The following is a 27858-nucleotide window of genomic DNA, read 5'->3' as shown; positions in this document are numbered from 1 at the left end:
TGAGGAACAATTGATTTGGTCTTAAAAACTTGAATTGGTAGTTATTTACTGCTTACATTTTAGCAGTATTAAAAGTAGTTAGATGAATAGAGTGTTAGTAACTAATGATGTGATTGGCTGATGGTTATTACCAAGCAAGGTCAAGACCCTATGGAATGTCCATCCATGGCTATGGTGGCTTCTTTCTTACTGCATTGATGTAGATGTCAAACACGGATTGTTTCAAATTAGTAATTGGCAATTCCTAAATGAATAAAACATTAAAAATACAATATTAAAATAACAAGTGTGTTTGTTGCCTTATTGTCATGTTTTTTTGTATTCAGCAACCCGCCCAAACTATGATAACACTGTGTAACTACCCACCCTGCAAACTCAAGATTAACTAGCCACCAGCTCTCTAACAACTGCGCTAGTTACAATGTACATTCTCCCTATTTGGTAAATATCTTCGTTTGACATTCACGTTTGCGCATTTGCTCGTGTAAAGTGCAGCTTAACCTCCCTAATTTGTCTTTGATCAACCCCAAATTACCCACTCCTCAGTTAACCTTGTTGTTTATTACTTGATAATGTAATTATTAAGACAAAAGAGACAGTAAAGATAAGTTCGTGCAGACAATGGTTATATGCAAGGTTATGGCTTGTTTATTCTTCAAAGGAAAACAACCTGCATCTATAATAACACAGACAGCCATAATTACAGTCAATATTATTAATGAACGGTTCTTTGATGCATCAAATCCTCTCAACGAAAATCACTTTATGTAAACAGTTTGTATCGTCTGTAAGCAAATACAAATACACAGTGGAAACCCTGTTAAGATTCATAACTGACCTGTCTGAGTTTGCACCAAGGATTCAAATCAGACCTGCTGTAAAAGCATCAAACAATGACAAACTGGAATAATTATATTCAGTGTTCAAATCTGTTTTCTGCCGGCGTGGGTCAAAACAATGACTGTAAACATGTTATAAAACTGAAAACAACATCACTACAGAACAATGACTAAAATTTAACTGGATCAGCCCAGTGTAGATCAGACTTGAGCATGCATAAGTATCACTGTGCCCATTAAAGGGGCAGGACCTACACCAAATTAGGCCTTCATTGCAATTCTATAAAGCAGCCATTTTGCCTTGATGTACATTACACTTGTTAAAGTTAAAAAAAATACATTCAAAGATAGTGTCAAAGTGAAAAATAAAGTCCATTTCAATACTAATTGAAAGTATTAGTAAATATGGTATGAACAGCCATTATGTAAACGACATCCTTTTACATTATACAATTGTTGCACTTTGTGACAGGATGCTTGTTTGTACACGCGAGGGGAAAAATGGCACCCGAGTGGGAAAATGGCACCCGAGCATTTGCCCCCGAGGAAGTACAAAACCCATGGACCCCCATCACAGTGTGCAACAATTTTTTATACAAAGCGCTGGAAATGCACCAACAATGGGAATGATCAAGGTGATGTACACAGGTAAACAAAATTCATGTTACCCTTTGCGCTGTGCTGCTGCACAGCGCAAAGCGTAACATGAATTTTGAATCACATCATGCCTTTTTGAATCACATCATGTGATTTGTTCTCGACCAATAAAACTTTTTGTTACCTATGTGTAGGTATAACAAGATGCAATGTCACAAAATCAAATTTTGAAGTCATCTTTGGACAGTTACCAACTCTAGCCCAAAGGATTGAAGTCAATCACAATACCATCCTCATGTACTCAGAGTGAATGTAAAACACTGCTTCTATGCCTTCTTGTGGTACTTCCAGTACAGCACAAACAAATCTCAAATAACTACAGTAAACACGCAGTAAATGTTAAAAGAACAGCCACACATTTCAAAAGTGGATTCAAGTTGCTAAGCTTCATCCATTTCTAGATTAATATTGTTGCCAAATTTAGCATAAAGCTGAGCTTTAAGATCAGACAATGTTCCTTTGATGGATTCACACTGTCTCTCTAATGATGAAATCTCATCTTCTTTCTCTACTTTGGCTTGTTCCAATAGGGCCGTCGCATCAATCACACTTTTACTGACGAATACTTCACCTATCATATACGTACAAGGCAGTCAAGGAAAAACAATTCTTTATAATTTAGTATTAATATTTAAAGCTAAACAATAAGCGTTAACAGAGACTGATTACAGTACTTTACAACTTCAGGTAGACTCATGATCACTACAGTAAAGCTGGTGAAACTAAGTTAAAATGAGCTCTTGGGTTACCTTTTGTAAGCGATACTTGTATTACATATGTGTTTTGAAAAATCATTCAATCACTTAAATGTGGGGTGTAGTGGCTGAGTGGATAAGAGCATCAAACTCAAGCTCTGATGCTTCTGTTCAGCAGAGTGTGGGTTCAAATCCCTGGCGTGACACTTGTGTCCCTGAGCAAGACACTTGACATTAATTGCTCATGTCCACCCAGGGGTAAATGGGTGATTGACTTAGCTTAGTGTGCTACATATTTGGCAACACAGGCTGTATATTCCCCAGGGAGCTGAGATGGTTTAAGGAATGAAAAGGCCCAGTGATCAGGGGTAACAATGTTGGAAGTGCTTTGAGACATGGCATATAAAGCGCTACATAAAAAGCGATTATTAGCTGTTTCATAGTGCAGCGCAGCGAAACAACTCTTGTTTTCGTTAAAGTTTTTTTAGCTGTTACGTCGCTCAGCACAGCAAAACAGCTCTTGTTTTCGTTAAAGTTTTTGTTTGTATTCCTTTTAATTGTATTTTTCAGACAACATTTTCTAAGCACTATTTTGGAATGTTCCCATTGAGCGATTGCAATGAAATTTTCAGAGATGAAAGATATTTATGCAATAGTCAGCATATGTAATGACGTCATGATGACGTCATAATAATAATAAAAAATAATAATAACAAAAACTTATATAGCGCCAAAGTCCGCCTAAAAGACGCTCAAGGCGCTTCACATAGATACAATTTAAGAAAAGAAAAAAAAGGCTAAAAATAACTAAACTAAGTAATTAGTCATTAACAAACCTAAGAAATTAAAAAACAGCAATACAATTATAAAAACACACTAAAAAGTCTGGAAATGAACATCCCTAAAACCTGGACCAGCCTGAAGCAGATCGAAGCAAACAAATTACAATATTGAGTAAACTTAAACCGAACAGTAACTAAAACCTGGAAGGCAGTACAAACATTTAAGAAACAAGTGGGTCTAAGGGATTTGAAGGAAGCCAGTAGCAGTTCTAAGCAAACACATTACAATAATGAGTAAATTAAAACTTAAACTAACCAGTAATCAAAACCTGGAAGGCAGTACAATCATTTAAGAAACAAGTGGGTCTTCAAACGGGTTTTGAAGGAAGCAATGGATGTGGACAAGGTAAATTCAGTCGGCAGGCAGTTCCAAAGTGAAGTGGCAGAATGGTGTATTGAACGGCCTCCCCATGAACGATGGACACGTGGAACAACGAGCGAAACAAATTGAGATGATCTGAGATTACCTGATGGTACAAATCTGGGTAAGGCTTCTTGTAGATATGCAGGTGCTGATCCGTTGATTGTGTGAAATGCAAGCAGGAGAATCTTATAGACGATACGATTTCGAACAGGTAGCCATTGGGTGATCTCAACAATGGGGTGATATGATCCGAGTGCTTTGTCAGTGAAACAAGTCGGGCAGCAGAGTTGTGAATTCGCTGAAGCCGATTGAGCTGAGTTGAGTTATACATAAGTGAGTTGCAGAAATCAAGCCTAGAGGATATTAAGGCATGTACAATCTGTTCAGTAGCTGTACATGTGAGGTATCCACGGATAAATCCAATATTGCGTAAATGGAATCTAACCGACTTACACAAACTGGATATTATGATCATTAAAGTTCATTTGACTGTCAAAGATGACCCCCAGATTGTGACATGATGGGGAGGGACTAATGTAGCTAGCACCAATGCGCACAAAAGATATGTTTAACTTGTTGAGATTGTTCTTGGTGCCGAATAACATGAAGGTTGATTTAGACTCATTCAGCTTTAGGTAGTTAGAGCTCATCCATGTTCTTATGTGATCAATGCATGCCTCAAGCTTTGCCATGGCTGCTGATGCACTGGATTGCAGTGGACTAAAAGATGTAAATAGTTGAAAATCATCTGCATAGCAATGGTATTGAATGCCATACTTCTGGATTATCTGACCGAGAGGGCTGGTATATATGGAGAAAAGGAGAGGTCCACCAACTGATCCCTGAGGAACACCACAGGCAAGAGGAACTGATGTAGATTTTGAGCCCTTGATGCAAATTGACTGATGGCGGTTAGTGAGGTAGGACTTGAACCACTGCAGAGCTGTGCCACTAACCCCAAGTGAAGATAATCGGCTGATAACAACAGTGTGATTAATCGTACCAAAGGCTGACGACAGGTCCAAAAATACAGCTGCTGTGACTCTGCCAGTGTCCATTTGTTGAAGAATATGGCCTGACAGGCGAGCAAGAAGAGTTTCAACACTGTGGTGTGGGCGGTAGGCAGACTGTCGTTCACTAAGAAGGTTGTTTGTTTGAAGATATGATGCAAGTCTGTTGAAAACCAAATGTTCAAGTATTTTGGAGAGGTACGCGAGGTTGGAAATAGGACGGTAATTATGCATGATACCAGGGTCCAAGTTGGGCTTCTTCAACAATGGTCGAACTAGCGCCATCTTAAGGGTGGACGACACGACCCCAGAGGCCATGCTGTGATTGACGATGCTGGTAATGGCAGGAGCAATCTCATCGACACACTGCTTGAGTATTGTCGTTGGGATTGGATCAAGTTCACATGATTTAGAGGGTGTCTTTAAGATGAGTTGCTTTACTTCCTCAATGGAGGCAGATCTAAAAGATGACACCTCTGATGAAGCTTCTGGAAATGTCAGTGGCAGGCCTCAAATTTCCCGGCGGCCACGACGGCCATGGCCGCCGGTGCCCTGCTTACTGGCCGTGGTGCCCCGAGAAAATCGGACATTTTCGCGGCCAAAAAGGCCGTGCCCTTTTTCTCCGATGGCCGCCGTGCCCTTTTTGAGATCAAAATTTATGTTTTGATACACCACCATCCGTCTGTGTGCACATAAAATCAAACACTTACATGTACATTCTATATTAATACACGCACACAGAGCGCGGTCGGTTGAATGCTCATCACACGGAATTTAAACGGACGGCAGCATATATCCATGCAGTGCATGTGTGTGCACGATGCAGAACGAACGACAGACGTGCATCCATAGACATTGTGTACTCGAAGTTTATACACGAGCCGGATGTACTTGCAACGACCATTTGAGAACAATCGCACTGGTACTCATCTTGCAACACGCGTACCCACGCAAGGTTGTCCATGATGGGTACCAGCTAATCACAATTTCGGTTCCATTCGAGGTTGGGCGTCCGCCTATTCCACTGGTATTGTGCTTGTTCACTGGTACTCGTACATGTTTGTGCACGTGGGCCATGTTACGTAAATCACGCATCATGTACATGTACATGAAGGTACATGTACATGTATGGTACATGTACATGTATGTCCGTTGAATAAATCTCCGCTCTGCACACAGTCAAGTGACAGCTCATTGTTTACGTCCGGCCGTCGCAACAAAATCTCCGCTGCACACAGTTAAGTGACAGTTCATTGTTTACGTCTGGCCATCGCAACAAAAAATGGATGCATACTTTTACTTCCCATTAATCAATAAAATTAAATACATTTAAAAATACTTGATGTTTTTTTGTTAAAGGAAAGCAAAAGTAATGAAATGGTTCATTAAAATAGCCTTCATGGACCTGAACAGAAATTGTTTCATGATCTTTATTTGTTATGGCCTTGATGCCCTTTTTGAAATTTTAAGTTGGCCTTGGTGCCCTACCCCATGGCCTTGGTGCCCTTTCAAAATTTGACAAATTCAAGGCCAAAGTGGCCTTGCCCTAAAAATCGGGAAATTTGAGGCCTGCAGTGGTGTATCAGTGGAAGCTGGAGGTAGGCTGGCACGGATTGTGGACAGCTTACATGTAAAAGTGGCGGAATTGGTTGGGAAGATTTTCTGGGCAGACATGAGGTGGCAAAGGTGAAGATGTATTCCTGAGGAGCAGTTTGTCAACAAATCTGAAGAGAAGTTTCTGGTCACCAGAGCACTCGCGGACCACACTGGAATAATAATGACGCTTGGCTTTCTGTATCAAGGCTGAAGTATGCTGACGCTGGGTACAGTAGATTTGACGATGTATTTCAAGTCTCGAAGACCTCCATTTGCGTTCACATTGTCCACGCTTGCGTATGGCCTCCGAAATCTCAGCATTGTACCAGCTGGTGTAAGGACGAATCTTGAAAGTACGTGTTTTAGATGGTGCATGCTTGTCTAAGATGTCAAGCAAAGTAGCATTGTATATATCAGTTCCGGATGTAGGTGACTCAGAACAGGTCTTAGTGAGCTGACAGTCTCTAATATTATAGAAGGCATTGAGATCGAGTGAACAGAGATTTCCTGAGGTGTAAGTTTTAGTAGGTACAGCTGGTTTCTGCATACGTAGATTAAAGACTGCAGAGTGGTCAGATATTCCTCCATCGACACGGATGTCCCAGAGTCTGTGATCACTGGAGCGTGTAATGATGAGGTCTAAGGTGTGGCCTCCCTGATGGGTAGCAACATGAACATGATTGCAGTCCATGTGCAGATAACAAATTAGTAAACTGTGATGGTTTTACAGCTGATGGGTTATCCATATGAATGTTAAAGTCACCCGTTATGATTAGAGATGAATGGTCAAACAGGTAGCTGTCTACAAAAGATGCAAACTCATCTAGGAAAGTACAGAAAGAAGCTGTAGACCCGGGTGGTCTATAGATTATGACTAGATGAATCATGGTCTTGTTGATCACCCGGGTGGTCTATAGATTATGACTAGATGAATCATGGTCTTGTTGATCACCAACTCTACCTGAAGAGCCTCAAAGGAGCTGAACGTCCTATTTCTGTTGCCAATTTTAACACTGATGGTGCTTCGGAACAATATGCCAACTCCTCCCCCACGCTTATTGATTCTTAGTACATAATTAAATGAGTAACCATTCGGGAGTAAGATCAGCAATCACAGCAGGATCATTTTGAGTAAGCCATGTCTCAGAAAGTCCAATCACATCCCAGCTATTCTCAATGACGAACTCTTCAAAAGCAACAGTCTTGTTTTTAATGGATCGAGCATTAAGCATGCCGAACGTGGTCATTTGCACATGTTCTTCTGAGTGTATTTTAATCAAATTATCATGATTACCTTCCACAAGACGAAGTTGTTACAGGATGGCCGGTTCCCAATCACGACAGGAGTATAAGGACGCATACCGTTGTTGAACTGACTTGAAGTTCAGCATGAAAGTTGTTTCCGGGTTGGTCAAGTGAAGTCATACATGTAACATCTAATGCCCTCAGTGTGTAGAACAAATATCACAAAATCATCATGAGTTAGTGTTTGCAGACTAACGACAAAATACAACACACCAACGTATGACTATCAAAACACCAGTTGAGATGATGATGGATGTCGCACAGAAAATGTGATAAAAACGGATTTAAAAGCAAGCATCTTGGTAGTTGAAACGTGACGTCATCTTAAAGCTGTCACGTGACGCATCTTAAAGTTTTCTATTCGAAATGTTTGAAAATTTGTATCAAATCAGCCCCAATGAGGTCTTCATTTTAATTTTGTGTGCGTGACCTCACATGACCTCTACTTCTTGTCGAAACCGGAAGTGCCCTCTAATCCCAAAGTGGAAAATGCTATGAAGTTGCTTTCAACGATGTTAGTGTCTGGCCAAGGGTGGGAAGTTAAAAAAAAAAAAAAATGATGTCACAAAACGCAACAGCGCCTTTTAGCGACAGGTTGAAAACCCTTAAAGGCAGTGGACACTATTGGTAATTACTCAAAATAATTATTGGCATAAAACCTTTCTTGGTGACAAGTTATGGGGAGAGGTTGATGGTATAAAACATTGTGAGAAACGGCTCCCTCTGAAGTGCCATAGTTTTCGAGAAAGAAGTAATTTTCCACGAATTTGATTTCGAGACCTCAGATTTAGAACTTCAGGTCTCGAAATCAACCATCTTAATGCACACACTTCGTGTGACAAGGGTTATTTTTCTTTCATTATTATCTCGCATTTTTGATGACCGATTGAGCTCAAATTTTCACAAGTTTGTTAATTTATGCATATGTTATGATACACCAACAGTGAAGGTTAGTCTTTGACATTTACCAATAGTGTCCACTGCCTTTAAAAATTTACTTTTTGAAGATGTGTGTGGTGAAGTTTTAAGTAATCACTTCAAAATTTATGCAAATGTTGATTGTCAGGCAGTTATCATATGTGGGAATTTTCAGATCAATGACGTCATGGGGGTGTCACCTGACGTGGCATTAAAGATGCACTTTTTGAACTCGTATAACTCCCAGTAATGTTGCGATCGTGTTGAAACTTAGTAGGTTGTTAGATATTGTCAAGTTCTTGTGAATTGTGAAATTGTGTATGATTTTTTCATTTTTGCGCCTTTAAGTCATAGATTGATATCTGAACAATGTATAATCTAAATAATTTTTGTTAATGGGCTGGATTGGTCATAATTGATTTGAATACAAACAGAAATGATAAATCCTGTCACTATTTGTTGATCCTTCCATCAACATTTACATGGCCGATGATGTTTACTCTTCTGGACCCCTCCCCCACAACCCGACCAATTCCAAACCCAAATAGATTGGAAAGGAAACACACACACCCACACACACACACGCACACATTCTCAAATATGCATCCCTGTGGATGCATCCCTGTGGAAATATCTTTTGATTTCCCCATTGTCCCTGTACCCTGTTTTTCCCAAATTAAAAACATTGTAGAGGGACCCCTGTCTTGAATTTCCATGTGGAGTCATTTCAATTTCCCTTTTTTAGTTTTGTCCTTGGTCTCCAGAAGGTACCGAATATACGTGTAAGAGCACATCAACAAGTTCAACATTAGAATTCTAATCAATGATATGGAAATGTGTACATGATACCAATAGGCCCCCCCCCCCCCTCACATAGGAACAAAGATAGCCTTGCTCAAGGCAGTCGCATTATTCGCTCCGAAAAGACGGCCGCTGTTAAACCAGCCGTATACACTGTGCGTGGTGCGTGTAATCACACCGCACGACCAACGCATATACACACTGTCACATCGTACGACTACTGTGCACACAAGTCATCCGCACTCGTACCACTAACCGCATGCGGAGGCCGTCAGGACGACAGCCTTGTCGGGTCTGTAAATTTTGGGTTTAATGTGTTTCATGAAAAAAATTCCACTTTGGAAAAAAATGGGGGGCTCTCGGATTTGCTGGTATGCATGCAGCTCATGAACATGTATATCTTTCGTCAGACCTATCAGACAACACAGGATGTGAAGCAAATGAATTATTCATTTTGACGTCCAATCACGCACTTCCCTTATCACGACCTTTGGACCCTATCATGCTCGCTGAGCGTCCGTGATGGTACTGTGTGATGTAAACATGTCTCGTCTTTCGCGGGCATTATGGTAATGAGTTGACCGTGGGAACTCTTCACTTTATAGTAATGAGGTCAGTAGCTTCAACACAGACCCTACAAGGCTGTCGGCCTGATGGCCGACGCATGCAGATAGTGTACAGGGGCATCGTGTCGTGCGATGTGCTTACACACATCACACATTGAACGCAGTGAACACGGGTGGGTTTTTATACTGCGGCGGTCTTGTTTTTGGAGTGAATAATTCGACTACCTTGAGCAAGGCTAGAACAAAGACTGTAAGGATATGGTATCGAAGCATCGTCATCTCCAAGCTCAAGCTCATCAAGTGCATCTTGCATATTCTGAACATCTTTCTGTTGGCAAAATATAAACAAGTCAAGTATTTAGACTTACAAAAGTTTTACAGTCCGACTATATATTGTGTAAACTGTTAAAAACTGCTTGGAAAGAGGCACTCTCAATTAGATAAAGGAGTTTACTGTAAAATTTAAAGGACAAAGATAGTAATTAATTGATTGAGAAAGAGTTTTTTTAGTACTGAGTTGGTTTAATTAATCCAAAATGAAGCATTTGAATTGTTTGAACCTAGATTAAAGGATTTGGATACTAGATCCATTAACTGGGCTCTGTTCTACTTGAAAACAAAATTTACATTTAAATGCAATGAATATTTTTGTTTCTAAAGGGTCTGGATATTTTTTGTCGGACACCAAACATAATGTCTGCAGGCTACATTAAACTTACACCGTTTGAAGATAATGATAGTAGAAAGCTTAATGTACCTTCAAATATTAGTTGCTGAGGTGTTATAGTTTGTGAGAAATGAGTAAAACAATGTTACACAAATATGTTTTACATGCTGAAATAATTTTCGTCTCATGAGACAAAAATTGTTTTGCAACTTGTATTATAATAATATCAAAGGCTTATGCAGCACACGTCAAAACCAAGTACTCAAGGCACTGAGTGTAATGTAGCATATCCAAACTTTCAGAAAGACAGGTTATTGCAGTGATGAATTTAGAAACCCAATGTAGCACCTTATAAGGGTTATCAAGGTGCTTCGGCGCACCTCTTCTTTTTTTGATAATTCACTAAGTTCTTTTACATGAATTCCACAACACATGGGACCAACGGCTTTACGTCCCATCCAAAAGACGAAGCAATGGTTAAATGTCTTGCTTAATGATTATGGAAACAAGAGTCACGGTTGGGGATTCAAACCCACATTCTGCTGATCAGAAACACCAGAGTTTGAATTCAATGCTCTTAACCACTCAGCCACAACACTTGCTTATCTCTTGCAAACTACAGCACCTCAGCAAGTAATATTTGTAGGGAAGCTTACACCATCATTATCTTCAAACTGTGTGAGTTTAATGTCAATCTGTGGACATTGTGTTTTGTGTCCTACAAAAAGTACCCAAATCCTTATTGTTGCTACAACTTGTGTGCAGTATACAATTTCCTTCACTGTCAAATAAGACGCCTGTTTGCTTCAGACAAAAGGTTCTCCCAATTATACTGTAGAGGTTCCAATAATTGTCTCTTGCAAAGCATCCCACCAGTTCACAGTTATCTTTACATGGTCTAACATGAATTCACAATTCTCTCTTCTCTTTTATAGGCCTAATGTACATGAATGTTCAATGAACTTCAGCCAAATAACCAAAAAATACCAGTTGATCGTCCGGATATTTCAAAAAAGAGTAGGATGAGGTCCTTTCTATTTACTATCTACCATTTTTTTTCAAGATGGCCGCTAGGTATTTCAAATCAAACAGGCCCACCAAACCAATTCATCAGTTTGAGTCGACGCTCTCCTGACCTCCTTGTTAAGTGCCCCAGCGGAAGCTTCAGGAGGAAAGTCTACCAAGTACCAAGTAACTTATTTATACCTATTAGTAGTTGCATGAGGACCTGTGTTAACACTAACACTAACAGGGTCGGATAACACTTAAACAGATTTGCTGGTAGGCATTCACTAATATTGTTTAATGAAACAGACGGTTACAAGTGTTTGAGAGCATCAAGTTACAATTTTTTTATTTTTTTTATTCTTTACAATAATCGAAAAATAGTAAATAGTAAAAAAAGGATGCGGCCCCCCAAAAAGGATGCGGCCCCAAAAAAGGATGCGGGCAAAACGATCAACTGGTTTTTGTTTTTTTTTGGGGGGGGGGGGCCTTAGGTTATAACACCAATACCCTGATGAGCATATTATGTTATGTGTTGTAAGTTTAATCATGCCTTACAACTTAATACACTAATGGACCCTTTTCATGAAATATGTAAATTGCACAAAATGCGTGCGCACTACATTTTGGTGGGCAATAATGAGGAAACATCGCGTTGTTTTGTACATGGCTAATGGGTGCGTGACGCAGAGGCATTTGTGCATCTGTTTAGTGCACAACTCTACAGTGGTTGCCGACCAACAGGGTCTGTACCCATGCGAGAAAGCATATTTCATAATAAGGGTCCATTTTGGAACCCGGTTAAATAAAGCGCACCTGTTTGCTCTGGATCTCCACTTGCAGTTCACCTAACTTGTTTGTTTTTCTTGCAAATATGTTTATCTTCTGTTGGTCCTCTAATGTGACTTGAACAGAATCATCAGCTGACTGAAATAAAAAGGAACAATGAGATTTGAATTTCTAAAATTGGGTAACTCTGTCTAACCTATTATATTGTATTACAAGTTTCCATCACTTTCTTCAAATGAGTAAATAGTCAACTGTTGACCAAACAGCATGACCATTTTACCCATTTTATATTTGTAAGTGTGACATAATTAGAGCTAGTGATGATATCCTTTTGATGCATTCTCTCTTTTAAAGTCAAACCTGGTACGTTACCATGCAATATAGGACACATACATGTAGTCAAGGCACCCATATAATTCAAGGGATTTCTGTGAACTTACCAACCAGTGCATCAATTTGGAACACACCAAAACTATCTTGAGTACAATTTCAACCTGATGTTGCATCTTAAAGAAACACATTGCCTTGGATCGGGCGTGTTGAAGCGTTTGAAGCCTTTTGTTATGAAATGCAAATGGTTAGATGGTTAATTATTCACACCAACATGCCTCGAAATTGCACGGTTTTCTTTTCAGGTCACGAAGAAACTCCGCCGGCCATTTTGTGGAGTCTAAATTTTGAACACATAAAATGGCCGACTGTGTTAGTTTGCGACGTAATAAAAGGAACACAGTGTAATTTCAAGTGATACTTGTGTGGATTATTATATTCTACTTTTTAAATATCTTTCTAACCATATGTATTTCATAACAGACAGTTTCAAACGCTTTTCAAAGACACACCTAGACCGATCCACGGCAACGTGTTCCTTTAATATCGAAAAGCCTCCAGGGCCTTTTCAAGTTTCTTTTTTTTTCTTTTTTCTTCTTCTTCATTTTAGAGCATTTTTTTGTGGCTTGGTGTCGTGAAAATCATATCAAATTGAGGGGGTAACCAATTGAGGTACCGGGTATCCATTTGAATCTACATACAATGGATACCATTCTGGGGCGCTAACAGTAAGGAATTTTGAAAAAGGAGTACAGGAGAAACTGCTGGGTCTAATCATAGAGCAAGGGTTTTTGACAATGAAACACGTGGCATAGATCAGCAGTAGAGTACAAACAATTATTCCTTTTTTGTAAACTGTCTGTCACTGTGGCCATAAGCCTTTTTGAGGTACGGCGGACGTGATACGCGCGCATCGCACGCAGCGACTGATGCCACGCTCACCATGTTGGTGGTCATTAGGTTTAAGTGTAAACGTCGCGTAGCCTAAAATGCGCACTTCACTGAATAACGTACGTTCTATTTCTATGGTCCATACGCACAAATTTACCACAACTTTACAGTGTTGTAGCATTCTGTCCGCCATACCTCAAAAAGGCTTATAGAGCAAGATGTAATTGCGAAAGTTATGGAGTGTTATGACTATCACAACTAAAATCGACCAAGTAACTTCACAGATCGAGATACTAAATATTTCTCATTAAACATCTAATATTAACAAGTAAGATGGACTTAATAAACAAATTATGCTTCTGAAATATTTTGCCACTACACATTTACTTGATAATAATAACAATAATAGTTACAATGTTTATAGAGCGCTAAATACGGAAGTTTCTAAGCGCTATAACCAAATTGACAAAACACATGGGTTTTAAGTTGAGATTTAAAAGTGTCCAATGAAGGAGCTTGAATGTGGGTGGGTAGCTTGTTTTAAAGTGTTGGAGCTATGACTGAAAAGGCCCGATTGCTATAGCGTTTAATGGTGTGGGGTTCCAGGGAAAGCTGGAAATGACAAGAACTTGACAATATCTAACAACCTACTAAGTTTCAACATGATCCCAACATTATTGGAAGTTCAAAAAGTGCATCTTAATTGCCACGTCAGAAGGCGTCGGTTAGCTGATGAAAGTGAAAAAGAAAGAAGGGCTATGAGGTCTTGAGATATACAGGGGCCAAATTATGAACAACTTTATACACAATAAGAAGATCAGAGACGATTAGGCCAATGGAGGGAGCGAATGATGGGTGTTACAATGTATGGGTTCTGATTTTTTCGTACGGGTAACTAATCTGGCAGGGGAATTTTGTATTCTTTGTAGAGGAGCGTGATGAGTGTTTAGAAGACCCGCCAGTAACCCATTGCAGTAGTCCTGGATTGGAAGGAACAAAAGCATGCACTCGGTGGATATCTTACCAAGATACTTTCTAATCTTCCTGATTTTACATACATGTATATGCACCTAGAAGCTGAACGGCAGATATTTAGGTGTTCGGGCCAACAGCCTGGAACACCTCTTATTTTTGTGCGTTTTTTTTTTCTTCTTTTTCTTCAGACTTCTTCTTCTTCTTCTCAGCGCCCCTCGTCCGCTAACAAAAGCACCTTTCCCAAACTCGTATGAACTTGAAACTTCGCACATTCATGTACATTGATTTCTAAGGGATTTTTTTGTAATTTTTAACATTTCTATTTGTTATATATCTCTGTAGTTTAAACTCAATTCAGCTTGTATCTGCGATGTTTGAATGTGTTTTAATAAACCAATAATAATAATATAAATAACATGATCGTTTCCGGCGCTGATTGGGCTGCTGCCACCCTTTTTCTGAGCTCTCCAGATTTTTGAGCTTTTTATATATGTTTTTTGAGCTTACATATTCCTCATACTTTATTCAACATCATCATTATCTGTACTGACATCACTGATCTTGTTTTCTTCGGATTTGGGCTTCTCACAAAAATCAATTTTGAATGATGATTTTTCTACCGTGGATCTGTACTTGACTGATTCTGTATATCAGTACCTATTCACATGCTAATGACAGAATCAATGACTCAAACCACACTTGATCTGATGATGAATGGGGCTGTTCAGCACCACTGGTCAACTACAATGCAACCACCTCCTACTGCCAAGTATATCATACAGTAGAACCACGGAGGAAGGAAGAGAAGGAGCTCGAACGAAGGGACTTCAAAAGTCGAACCCGTTGTACCGCGGTCGTTTAACGACACCTCGTAATCACCCACATACCTTATACAGACAATGGGCGACCTGACGTATGTGAGTTTGCGCATGCGCACTTGGTTCTTCACTCAACTATGGTGTCGTATGTCGTATGGATATAATACAGAAAAAACAACAGCTGCTAATACCCAAATTTTAAACCACCACTAGTGACCGGAAAGTCACAAAAAATGTAAAAATATGTCATGATGTTTCCGTGAAACACCACAAATGGTAAATGAAAACGTGTATATTCACAATTCTTGTCTCCAATGATTCAACTTTACAAGCAGGCAAGAGCGCAGAATGGCGGTACCACTGCACAACGAGATTTAATCCCGCTCGTTAATCGGCCATCCAGCTGGAGGTCCCCCATCTTTTTCCCCTGGCCAGACAGGGGCATTGTCAGAGTATTCTATTGTTACTCTGCGGTTTTGCGGGTCGTTCGAGCTCCTTCTCTTCCTTCCTCCATGGTAGAACTGAGTTACATGTACTAGCCCTAAGCCACAACATGCCTAGGCAATAAATATAATGAGTGAAACTTACACCACCCTTAAAGACTTCGGTATCTTCCGATATGGAAGCAGACGTGCTGGATCCCATATTCGACGCAAACCTTCCAAACTATGGAACCATGGCACTACTATTGAGCCCTCACCAGGTAACTCTCATGGACCACTGCCAGTCCATATTAAATCAAGAATGGACAGAAAAACATGTGTAACCATCAAACTGGTGTCAACTTGATTAACCTGAGACCTATCCCCAGAGAAACATACAGTAAGCTGAATGTATATTATGGAATGCCAACAGTGTGAGAAATAAGACCAACATTCTATTTGATTACATCTTAGAACATGATGTGGACAAATGTGCATCACCGAATCTTGGTTGCGGTGCAACGATTCTGTTGTCATCAGTGAATGCACGCCCCCAGGATATGCCTGCTCAAATGTTCCACGTGAAAGTGAGTCTTACGGCGGAGGGATTGCTGTTGATTTTAAGAGCTCTCTTAACTTGTCACTGCAAAAGTTGATCTCACTTAAATATGGTGTACCGACCCCCCCCCCCCCATCACCAAGGAATGGATTAAAGACTTCTGATAACCTATCACAAATTGATAACTTTCTAGATGAAGTTACACTTTTCTCTGGTAAGCTCTTGATCTTGGGGGATTTCAACTTAAATCTTGATAACCCATTCAAGCCAGAGGTAGCACACTTCCTCACATCAATTGTTGATGCTGGTCTATCACAACACATAACCTACTCACAACTTCGATCATAGTGGACCTGATATTTTCTCGGCCTAATGACCCCCTTGTGATTGCTTGCACTGTTCTTGACACTTTGTACTAGGATCACCATGTCATCAATGTGTGATTAATCAAGCGAAACCACATCACTCAAAGATTACCACCAATTCAAGAAACTACAGGGATCTTGATGATGATGCTTTTATAGGAGCGACATGAAAGTGTGTGCGCCTTCGCAGGCAGACCCGTCTTTTGGTTCCGACAAAGTCAAAGTTTTTGCCTGGCTGTGGATCACAACAAGATATGAAAGTCTATCAACAGCTTCAGGTTGGGTCATGGAACAAACTGAACTACTTCTATCTTCATGAAATTGCCAGGTAATTGCTACGTTTCAAAGAACAAATTTCTCAATCTTGATTTGAACTCGAGTATGCCACCATGATATATCTACAGTGCATTGGCATGCTATTGTTGTTGATTGTCTCCCTGGCAATGCATGCTACATCACCATGGCTACCCAAGCGTGAACTATACAATATGTTACAATACAGCACCACTGAATTAAAGAGACTAAGACCCGACATGTCACTACAGCAACCGAGGTTACCATGTCATGTTTACCAACAGATCGTCAATCTGGGATTTCAAAAGGTAATCGAGTTCATAGGGGTTGTAGAGGTCGCCAAAAGGGAAAGAAAATGAGTAAATACCAGGAAAAGAACTGTCCAGTCACACAGACTCTGTCATATAATTCTACTATGATGACAAATCTCGCCTTGATCAATTGCCAATCAGCCTGCAATAAAGCCGATGTGATCAAAGACCATCTTATAGATCACGATATTGATTTACAGAGACATGGTTCAGAACTCAACATGACCAAAGAACCTCAGATATTACCCCGTCTGGCTACAAACTGGTCCACACCCCTCGTACAGGCCGCAAAGGGGGTCGTGTTGCATTATTGTATAAATCTGGACTTATGCTGTCTGTTTTGAAACTTACTGATGAGCAACCATCTTCCTTCGAATACATCATGGCTGATTTCGCCCACAGTGCACGCCATGTTCGTGTCATAGTTTTGTATCGTCCTCCCTCTTCCCAGAAACAACGGCTCCTTTCAGTGACTTTATCAGGGAATTTTTCAGAACTGCTTGACCAGCAAGTGATTTTCACCGGGAACCTCATTATTGTAGGTGACTTCAATATCCACTGGGATGATAGTAAATCAAATGATGTGAACCTGTTTGCTGATTTACTTACGAGGTATAATCTTTCTCAGCTTGTAAAATCAGAGACACATCCTGCTGGGCACATCATTGCTTTGGTCATCGTCCCAAGATCCGATCCTCTAATAACATCTGTTGGAACGTCTGATTGGGTGTCAGACCATTGTGCAGTCCACTTTAAACTAATCCTACAAAAGCCAACACTTGAAAGAATCACAATTTCATTTCGTAAGATCACAACAATTGATCCTAGTGATTTCCGGCTGGATACTATAGCCTCTCCACTTAATACCAGCCCCGCAAGCTCCTCAACATCAATGGTTGACCAATACAACAGCACTCTGGAACAATTGCTGGATGAGCACGCTCCTCGGAGAACATGTCACATATCCGACAGACCAGCTGTCCCATGGTACAGTGAAGACATCGCCGTAGTAAAGCGGAAACGTCGATCACTTGAGCGCCAGTGGCGTAGCTTGGGTCTCCACAGACACAGAGAGATGTTCAAAGCACAACGCTTGTTCATGTTTCGCCGGGCCAAATTTAACTTCTAATGTGAGTCCATTCAGAACTGCAGAGATGACCAAAAGGCACTATTCCATGTCATCAATTGTCAATCAACTCATGCATAAGAAGAACTCACCGCTTTTGCCCCCACATTCATCTGACCAACTCCTTGCATGTGAGTTCTCTAACTGCTTCATTGATAGAATCGAGTCCCTGAGTGATGACCAGCAACCCTCTGCTACCAGTTCTTCATCCCCTGACACTGGCAGTTTGAGTTCTTGTGAGTACCTCTTAGAAGACCTGTCACCAGTTTCTATCAGTGAGGTTACTACACTCATACGACAATCGGCATCCAAGTCAAGCTCCCTCGACCCCATCCCTACTTCACTGGTGAAAGAGAATCTTGAGATCCTTGCAGGACCCATCACACAAATCATCATCGCGTCACTTTCAAATGGCGAGTTTCCCGACACCGTTAAACATGCCTTAGTTACCCCACTCATCAAGAAGGATTTCCTGGACTGCACAGACTTTAAGAACTACCAGGCCTGTGTCGAATGTATCATTCATGTCTAAAGTCGTCGAGAAGGTGGTTGCAAACCGGCTTAACACACATCTTCTCAGCCATAATCTACTTGAAACCACGCAATCTGCATACCGAAAGCACCACAGTGTAGAGACAGCACTCCTCAAAGTTCACAATGATATCTTGCAAGCAGTTGACAACAAGAAAGTAGTGCTCCTCGTTCTTCTAGATCTGTCAGCTGCTTTCGATACGATTGACCATGCCACACTACTGCCGTACTCCATCACGACTTCGGTGTTAGAGGAGTTGCCCTGAGATGGTTCCAATCATATCTGCATAATCGACGTCAAGCTGTCATCATTAATGGGTCCTCATCTGAAACTATGGATCTCAATTTTGGCAGTCCACAAGGATCAGTTCTTGGCCCTCTGCTCTTCACGCTCTACACTACTTCCATCAGTCGTATTGCCCAACATCATGGTCTTGAGATTCACCTCTATGCTGATGATACACAGATATACACATCATGTAATCCAAACCTCCCCGGCAGTGAAGAAGATGCAATAAATAAGCTGACATCATGCATAAATGACATCAAGTCTTGGATGTCAGCAAATTTCCTGAAGCTGAACGACAACAAGACAGAATTTATCGCTATCTGTTCTCCTCGTCTTAGAAGCAGACTCACCACACAATCATTACAGATTGGTGATGCTCGGCACCTTGGCGTCTTTTTCAATGAGAGGTTGACCATGGATAAGCACTTCTCAAATATGTGTAAGTCCTCTTTCTACCATATCCGGAACATTGCAGCAATCAGAGATCCACTTACCCAACGAACGGCCGATGGTCTTGTCCATTCCCTCATTTCATCACGATTGGATTTCTGCAATAGTTTGTTATCTGGACTGCCACAACACACCATACACAAGCTACAATCAGTGCAGAATGCTGCTGCTCGCCTGATTACTGGAACCAAGAAATATGATCACATCATACCAATACTTCATCACTGGCTCCCCGTACATTTCAGAATTTGGTTCAAAATCATCCTTCTCACGTTTAAGGCTCTTCATCAACTCGCCCCTATTTACATCCGGGACATGCTACATCTTCGTAATGTCAGGCCTGGTCTACGGTCATCGGCTCTCACATTCCACGTACCCATATCCCGCCTCGCTAGCTATGGAGACAGAGCATTCTCCAGCATTGCACCTCGTCTTTGGAACTCACTGCCGCTTGCCCTCAGAACACAAAGTAATCCCTCAATCTTCAAACGGCAGCTCAAAACACACCTCTTCAAACAATTATCTTAATCATCGACTCTCGACTTTCGGAACAGGCGCCCTTGAATGGCATTTTCTTTGTCAGATTCTGTGCGCTTTATAAGTGCTGTATATTATTATTATTATTATGATCCATGCCCTTGAGTCATTCCCCTTTGATGGTTCCACTGAAAGTCAAGTTTCATGCTATGAAAAGACCATTTCAACAGTGCTGGATCTCCATTGTCCTGTAACAACACGTACTCGCATGCTCAAATCTAATCCACCTTGGTACAATGCTGAGATTCACCTGGCTAGACGTACCCAGCGAAAGTGTGAAAGAACCTGGCGCAAAAGTGGACATGCTGAAGACCGTCAAAAATATCTTGACCCTATTCATCAACTGTCAAAAGTTATTCGCCAGGAGAACCCTAACCACCTCTTATCCACTGACACTAAAACTGTGTTTAACCGCTCTGTTGTCTCCCTACCTCCGAGTGACTCAATGAAGTCACCTAGTAATCGTTTTTGCAACTACTTCAAGGAGAAGATTACTAAAATCAGGCAATCTTCTCTAAGTGACCCAAATGTCCAACAGGCCGAACCACAACACCTGACTATACAGTGTTGCCCTATTGTCTAGCCCTCAGAGCTTTACAGACTTCTCTCTCCTGAGCCCAGACGAGGTTGCTAAGCTTGTCATGAAGTCTCTCAGTAAATCATGAGGTCTCGACCCATTGCCCACATGGCTCCTGAAGAAGAACTTGGACATTACGCTGCCTGTTCTGTTATCAATTGTGAACACATCCCTGTCTGCTAGATCATTTCCTTCTTCCCTGAAAGAAGCCATAGTCACACCCATTCTGAAGCAACACAATTTGGATTGTAACAACTTCAGACCTGTTTCTAATACAGTGTTTTTGTCTAAGATCATTGAAAAAGCAGCTCTGTGCAGTGTTAGCCATGTAGTAATAATCTCCACAGCAAGGAGACGGCTCTACTGGGAGTCAGGAGCGATATCATGTCTGCTCTTGACAATCGGCGGGCTGTCTTCCTGGTGTTGCTGGACCTGTCTAATATCTTTGGCATTAGTGGTAGTGTATGTAAATGGTTAGAGTCATACCTTTGTAATGGCTCCAATAGAGTGAAAATTGCTGGTGCTTTGTCTGATCCACATACTGTAAACTTTGGTTTAATGGTCTCCAATCCTTTTCTTTGTACACACATCCTTTTGCAAATTTATATAATCAAGTGCTTAAAAATGTTATGTTTCACTTTTATGCAGATGACACGCAATTGTACATTTCGTTTGACCCTCGTAATCAATGTGAAGTGAATGATGCCCTGTCTTCCCTTTACAACTGTATTCTGAGCATAAAGAAGTGGATGGCAAATAACATGCTTCAGTTAAATGAAACTAAAACAGAGTTCTACATTGCTGCGAGTCCCTGTTTCATGGAATTACTATCTTCTGCGACACTTAAGGTTGGCTCTGAAGTAATGCTTCTGGCTTCAACAACAAAGAACCTCGGTGTTGTCTTCGACCAATCAATGCGCATGTCAAACCAGGTTTCTTCTATATCCAGTGCTGTCAATGTTCACCTTCGCAACTTGTCTCAGATAAGATCTTTCCTCACTCAATCTGCCTGCCAAGACGCAGTAAGAGCAATTGTCACATCAAGGATCGACTACGCCAACTCTCTGCTTGCAGGTCTCTCTTCCAAAGACACTAAACGGCTTCAACGTCTACAAAACCGGGCTGCAAAGCTCATTTTCCAGGCCAAGAAATATGACCACGTCACTCCACTTATCCGTGAACTTCATCGTCTGTGTTTCAAAACGCATCAAGTTCAAACCTCTCACAATTGTTTTTAAATGTATCAACTATACAGATGCTCCCCGTTATCTCAAAGAACTCATTCATCCGTATGTTCCAACTAGAGAAGGTCTGTGATCTGCCCAAGATAACAGAGTTCTGATCATCCCCCATACTCGCACTTCATCTGGTGACTGGGGTTTCTCTGCTGCAGGGCCTACTATATACATGTACGTGGAACCGATTACCGTACAATATACGCCATTCATCTTCATTAGCAGCCTTCAGTAAAGCTCTCAAAACCTAGTTATACATTGTATGACTCTTAATCTTGATGTATGTTTATCTTGTTTTTGCTATTTTTGTGTAAGCACTGATGATAATTTGTTTGTAAGAGCGCTTTATAAATGCCTTTGTAGTATAGTATCGTATAGTATAGTTAGACATTCATTATTAGAGGAAACCGTTTCAGTTATGTCATGATGACATCATCAATTCTTGAGTTATGAAAATTCAAAGTTTGTTATTTCAAAAAATCATAACTTTAGATGTACATAAGGGAGTCTTACAATCAATACATCATCGGAGTTGTCATTGACAACTCCGTAAACGTCTCACAGACATGACCCCATTTTGACCTTGTCTTCCGGTTTAAAAGAGAGGTTGAAAATTGCATTCTAAAGAATATCCCTCATTGGTATGTGCATGAACATTTTACACGTACATGTAGGCCAACACCTCGTGTACTGTATTAGCAGTGCAGCAAAGTCAGCAATCCAGGTTACAGAAGAACTGAACCTTAAAAATGATAAAAGGACACACTTAAAGTACATAAAAGTCAGCACAAAATCACACAACAGCATATAAAGGTGTGCAAAGAGCACATCCCAAGTCAAGATGAGAGGTGATGGTAAAAACCACTGAAGATAAAAAGCGGATAAAACAAATAAAAAGACGCCGACATAAAAACTGATGTGGCAGCAGCTTGAACAGCGCCCTTGTAGTCGCGACTATTGATTGCCCAATTGAGTCGCGACGACCATTATTCAACTACTCGGTTAATTGTGTCGCCCTGACTTATAAACAAATAGTAGCGACTACCTCAACGACTATGGTGAACCAATTATGTCGCTCACGACTACTCATGACAGCAAAATTTACTTATGAAACACAATCAGATACCAGTGTCACAATCCTTCAATCCTCTCAGCGTGACTTTCACCTTTTGCGCCAGCCGCCAGCAGAAAACATTGTGCCACAATGCATCTTGGGAATTAAACATTAGTCGCGACTAGCACTAGTGTCAAAGTGGCAACTATTTGATTTGAGCTGAACACGAATCAGCAGCAAGCAGCGCTGAGTCAAACTGTAGCTGCATTATTACAAAAGTTTGCGCGCTCAGGAAACTGCGCACTGCCTGACACAAAAAGACTTGACAGGAAATGCGGCTATTTCAGCAAATTAGATCAGCGCTCATTAGCCCACCTTGTTGAGCTGTTAATGGCTCTCTTTTAACATCGGTTTGTAATGACAACAGTGATGAAACACCGTCAACAAGGTGGGCTAGACTAGACTATGTAGGAGGGAGTCAAGTGTATTTTTTGGTTGACACTGTTGATTGATTGATGTGGCTAGACACACCTTGATCTTGATCTTGATCTTGATCAGCTCCTTACTAGGAACAACACTCAATGTGGTCTGGGGTGCGTTCCACTCGCGCAAACATTGCCAACAGTTGTGCACATTCGCCAACAATTTTAAGTGGAAGGAGTTGTTTGCCGCCACTGTTGGCGAATGTTGGCAACTTTACGCGATTATATTTCTGAGGTGTTGGCGAGTGGTTTTTAAAATGACGAACAAGCATACAGTATTATTTCTTTGTAACAAACATAATAACACTGTATTTTCGGTGGATGATAATGCAGATTTGAAATAACAAAGTTAATTAGTTGATGTAATGATGTCAAAAAGAGGACGATTACAGCAAAAATGAAGTTTAAAAAACTACGTAAGATGCGCGCCATCTTTATTTCAGGCACGGCCATATTGACATCGCCTAATGCGCACCAATCTTTCTAAAGACAAACTAATCCCAGGTCAGGAGGGAGGAATTCCTAGTCGATTTATGCGTACCTATGAGTGTATGCCGAAACTTAGTAGGGCCAGTGATGCTGGTTGTTAAATTGGGGAGTTAATTCCAGTCTTTAGCAGTATTGGGAAAGTATGATTTATGAAAGGCGTTGGTTCTAGAGGATTGAATTCTAAGGGTGAGTGGGTTGTAATTTCTAGTAATGACAGCTGTGGGGTCTCTCAAGTTGAAGTTTAAATGTTCTTCCAAGTTCCACATCAATTTTGGAAGATTTTGTGCATTGTGAAAAGTCTTTGGTTAAGGCGTCTGTGTTGAAGTAAGGGAAGCTCAATTTCATTTAACATAGCTGTTACCTGTAGCTGTTGGTAATGAAACGTGTAGCTCGTCTCTGAGTGTCCTCAATCTTATTGATATTCCTATTGGATTGGTGCAAGCATTCAACGTGGTGCAAGCATTCAACGTGGGGCAAACAAGACTCTAGGCTTTAATCTGAATCTTTATGGGGAACACTGCCAAGGTTGCGATGGGCAAATCCAAGCATGCAGCTTGCCTTGGATGTGATTTTGTCGATGTGTGTATTCCATTTCATGTCAGTAGAAAGTGTGATAGATCGTGTATCGTAAGACGTCCCATTTTCAAGGTGTCCCTAAAATCGTGGAAAATCTTTTACCTCTCTGTGCGCGATGTAAACAGTCCCAAGATAAAGTGAATGTGGTTTGACTTGCCAAACAAAGAAAAAATATCTGATAAGTATGGACACGCGTCTGCGAACCACGAAGAGTGTGTTCCCAGACGCGTGTCTTTCCAGGACGAACATGTGCAGATAATTCTCCATGTTTGTCCTGGAAAAAAAAATCGAGCATGGTCGGGGACAATCGGCATTTGTAGTGTAGTGGTAAAGGGAGTAGTTGGGGGATAAATTAGGGTAAGAATTTATCATTTTTAACAATATTTGAGATTGCGAAGTGGATGTTCTATCACTCCCAGGGCCAATCAGAGTTCAAAGGACACATATTAGCCTAATTTTGGCGAGAGAAAAAAAAAAAAAGAGATTGCGTTGACAAAATTAAAACATTATGAAAGAACCAGGAAAAAAAGCAGACTCGTTATTGTCATTAACATTGTTATTTTTAGTGAAAACTTTCACCTATCAATGCTGATTTGAAAAACGTATAGCGTTAAAGCCATTGGACACTTTCGGTTAACAGTATTGTCCAAGGCTCACACTTCATGTACCACAACTTATATATAAAATAACAAACCTGTGAAAATTTAGGCTCAATCGGTCATCGGAGTCGGGAGAAAATAACGGGAAAACCCACTCTTGTTTCCCCACGTTTCGCCGTGTCATGACATGTGTTTTAAATAAATCCGTAATTCTCGCCATCGAGAATTGATATTGTTTTAATGTTTTCTCAAAAAGTAAAGCATTTCATGGAATAATATTTCAAGATAAGCCTTTCACCATTACCTTCTGTAAACCCTGTAAATTATTTGTAAATCTGTGAACTTTTAATTTTTTGTCTGTACTGAAAGTGTATAATGGCTTTAAGGAGGCCCAAAAAATTAGACCCCTTTTAAGGCTCACAGGGGAGCCTTAGAGTTTCTAGAAGTAGTGCGACCCGATCATGATCAGTCAGTGCGCAACTTCGAGATAATAAAGCTGACGCGCAGAGTTTCTTTGCAAAATCGTGATCAGAATAGGCGCTCTCGAACCCTTTGAGAATTCACGAGAAAATCCGAGTGTTCATTAGCGCGTCAGTAAAACGCTCAGCTTGGTGGGAAATATTTAAACGACAACACTTAAAATGTAGGAGGATTATCTTGAGATGTTTTTCTAAATGAAGGGTTGTCAAATTTGTTTAACCGTATGAACTTTTAAAGAAAAACCTGAGCAAAGTGTGTTATGAATATAACTCCTTTTTGATAAACCCTTCACGTTTGCCGTGACCCTGACTGTTTCCCATTAGGCCATGAGAATGAAAGTTTTAGATTTGCGTCTGGGCATTTTTTCATTATTCATTATTTTGCACACGAAGATGGGCAATCTTCAAATTGTCAGGGTTACATGACATATGCGCTTGCTATTCCAGCAGCGCTAACGCGCTAGGCGGGGGCTTAGTTTTGTTTCTTTTGCGTATCGACGAACGGGCTACACTAAACAGCATACCTCTTCCCAAAAATGAGTTTCCTTAAAAACGGAGACGGCACACGCCGCACGTTTGCCTGACTGTTTCCCGTAACATCATACAAAATAAGCAAGTAACTGCTGTAACTGCTTGCGATAACTGCTGCAGTGCGTGCGCGCCATTATGAGTGAACGGCGTGAATTGCAAACGGACAGCGCGCACACGCACTGCAACATTGTAACACGCCTTTTACAGAATGGTTTAGCCCAACAACAAATTAATGCTTTTGCAAAGCTATGCGACAGGTTCAAAATATGAACCTGGGAAATCGCTCCGGGATCTGGTAAGTTTTTGTCCATTTTTCTTCGAAATATTTCCTAAATGAGGTTTTGAGTATTATGGCAGGCTGCATTAGACATTGCGGATTAAGTTCGTACCCTCAGAATTTGTGTCATGATTTTTGAAAGTGGTAAAAATGGGGCAAATCTGGTGACTAGCTGTCGAAATTGTACATGTTGGACCAGATTAACCGTTTTCGCTCGAACCTATCTCACAACCCTCCGGCCTGGCGGCCGTCGCCGGGAGGAGGGTTAGGTTATCGCAACTAAAAGGAACAAACAACCTTTCCACACATTGGTTCAAATCTAGGATAACTTTCCGTATGGCGCCACCACTTTTTCACTCATTTTTACAAAAAGGGATATCTCATTGAGGTAAATAAGATACTATATTATTTCATCTCAAATGAAAAACTGGTGGCGCCATACGGAAACTTTTCCCAAATCTACTGTGGGATTCGAAAACATAACAAAAATATACATTTTCTGAGACTTAAATTTTAGTACAAAAACGTAAAAGTTTTTATCAAAAAACCTCTCGAAATATTTTTTTAAATTAATAAACAACTAGCCTGATCGAAAAGGTAAACCTTTATGATTCACAAAACTAACTAATTTATTTTATCAAACTTGAAGCGTTGATATTATTTGATTTTTAAAGAGGACACCCACAGCTCATTCATGTATTCAAAACACGTTTTGATGCGCGCGTACCATGAATATTTGCAAAGAAACTCAACTATCAAGCACTTTTGAGAAGTTGCGCACGGACTGTGATGGATCATTTGCCTCTCCCCAACCTTATGAAATAATGTAAACTTTAAACGGCATGCAGAGCCTTTAAATTCAACTCACCGTTTTGTTATAGAGAGCCACGGGCGCTGCCATCTTGGTTTACAGTCTTCAATAAGTAGTCGATAGAGGGCGGCATACCAATATACGGCTCTGAGCTAGGGAAAGTAGACTACTGGTACTGGGCTGGCTCCTGATGACGACGTCGAACGTTCAGAAAGTCACAGTTTGAATTTCAATGAACGCAACAGTTTCGATCATCAGCCATTTTTGCCAATGGGCAACTCAAGGGTTAATAGTTATAGAGCTGCCTCCCAAACTAGTCTGCATATCCCAGGCGGCCCCTTGACAAAGCCCAAAATATGAGCGGCGCCTATTGGGTTTTTCATTATGCTCGGTTTGCAATAACGTATGCTAGTACTTAGTAGGTCTACCACTTTCCTCTCACATTGAGCAATTTTAACCCATTTCCATATTTGAAATAGGAAGCGGACGGTGTATGAGATTTTGTGAGCGTGAGCATGGGCGTCAATCCGGGGAGGGGGACAGGGGGACATGTCCCCCACCTTTGAGGACACATAGCAAATGTCCCCCCCCCCCCCCACCCCCAACAGATACAGATACAGAACACCCTTTTGACCACCTTTATCATGAAGCCCAAGTTTTGCACTGTGTAAGACGAAAACCTGTGTCCCTGTATGGGCATAAATCCTGTGGGCAAGGGATGACACAATGCCCTCCTCAAAATTTCTCAATTAAACGAAATGTAATAGAATGAAATTGAAGTTTAATTTTGATTATA

At 40.7% G+C, this 27858-nt stretch overlaps 1 protein-coding gene across 1 annotated transcript; it reads right to left on the bottom strand.

Moving 5' to 3' along the window:
* Positions 1-635: 635 nt before the first annotated feature.
* LOC117289399 (prefoldin subunit 4-like) lies at positions 636-27210 on the bottom strand. The gene is made up of 4 exons (XM_033770506.1): positions 27120-27210; positions 12082-12192; positions 9854-9921; positions 636-2078 (listed from the first exon to the last, which is right to left on the bottom strand). Exons 1-4 carry the CDS (start codon positions 27150-27152, stop codon positions 1877-1879), a joined length of 414 nt encoding a protein of 137 aa, XP_033626397.1. The 5' UTR covers positions 27153-27210; the 3' UTR covers positions 636-1876.
* Between the last annotated feature and the right edge of the window lie 648 nt (positions 27211-27858).

This window comes from Asterias rubens, chromosome 4 (assembly GCF_902459465.1).
Source record: "Asterias rubens chromosome 4, eAstRub1.3, whole genome shotgun sequence".
NCBI classification, from domain to species: domain Eukaryota; kingdom Metazoa; phylum Echinodermata; class Asteroidea; order Forcipulatida; family Asteriidae; genus Asterias; species Asterias rubens.
This window is presented reverse-complemented; position numbering and strand designations above follow the sequence as displayed.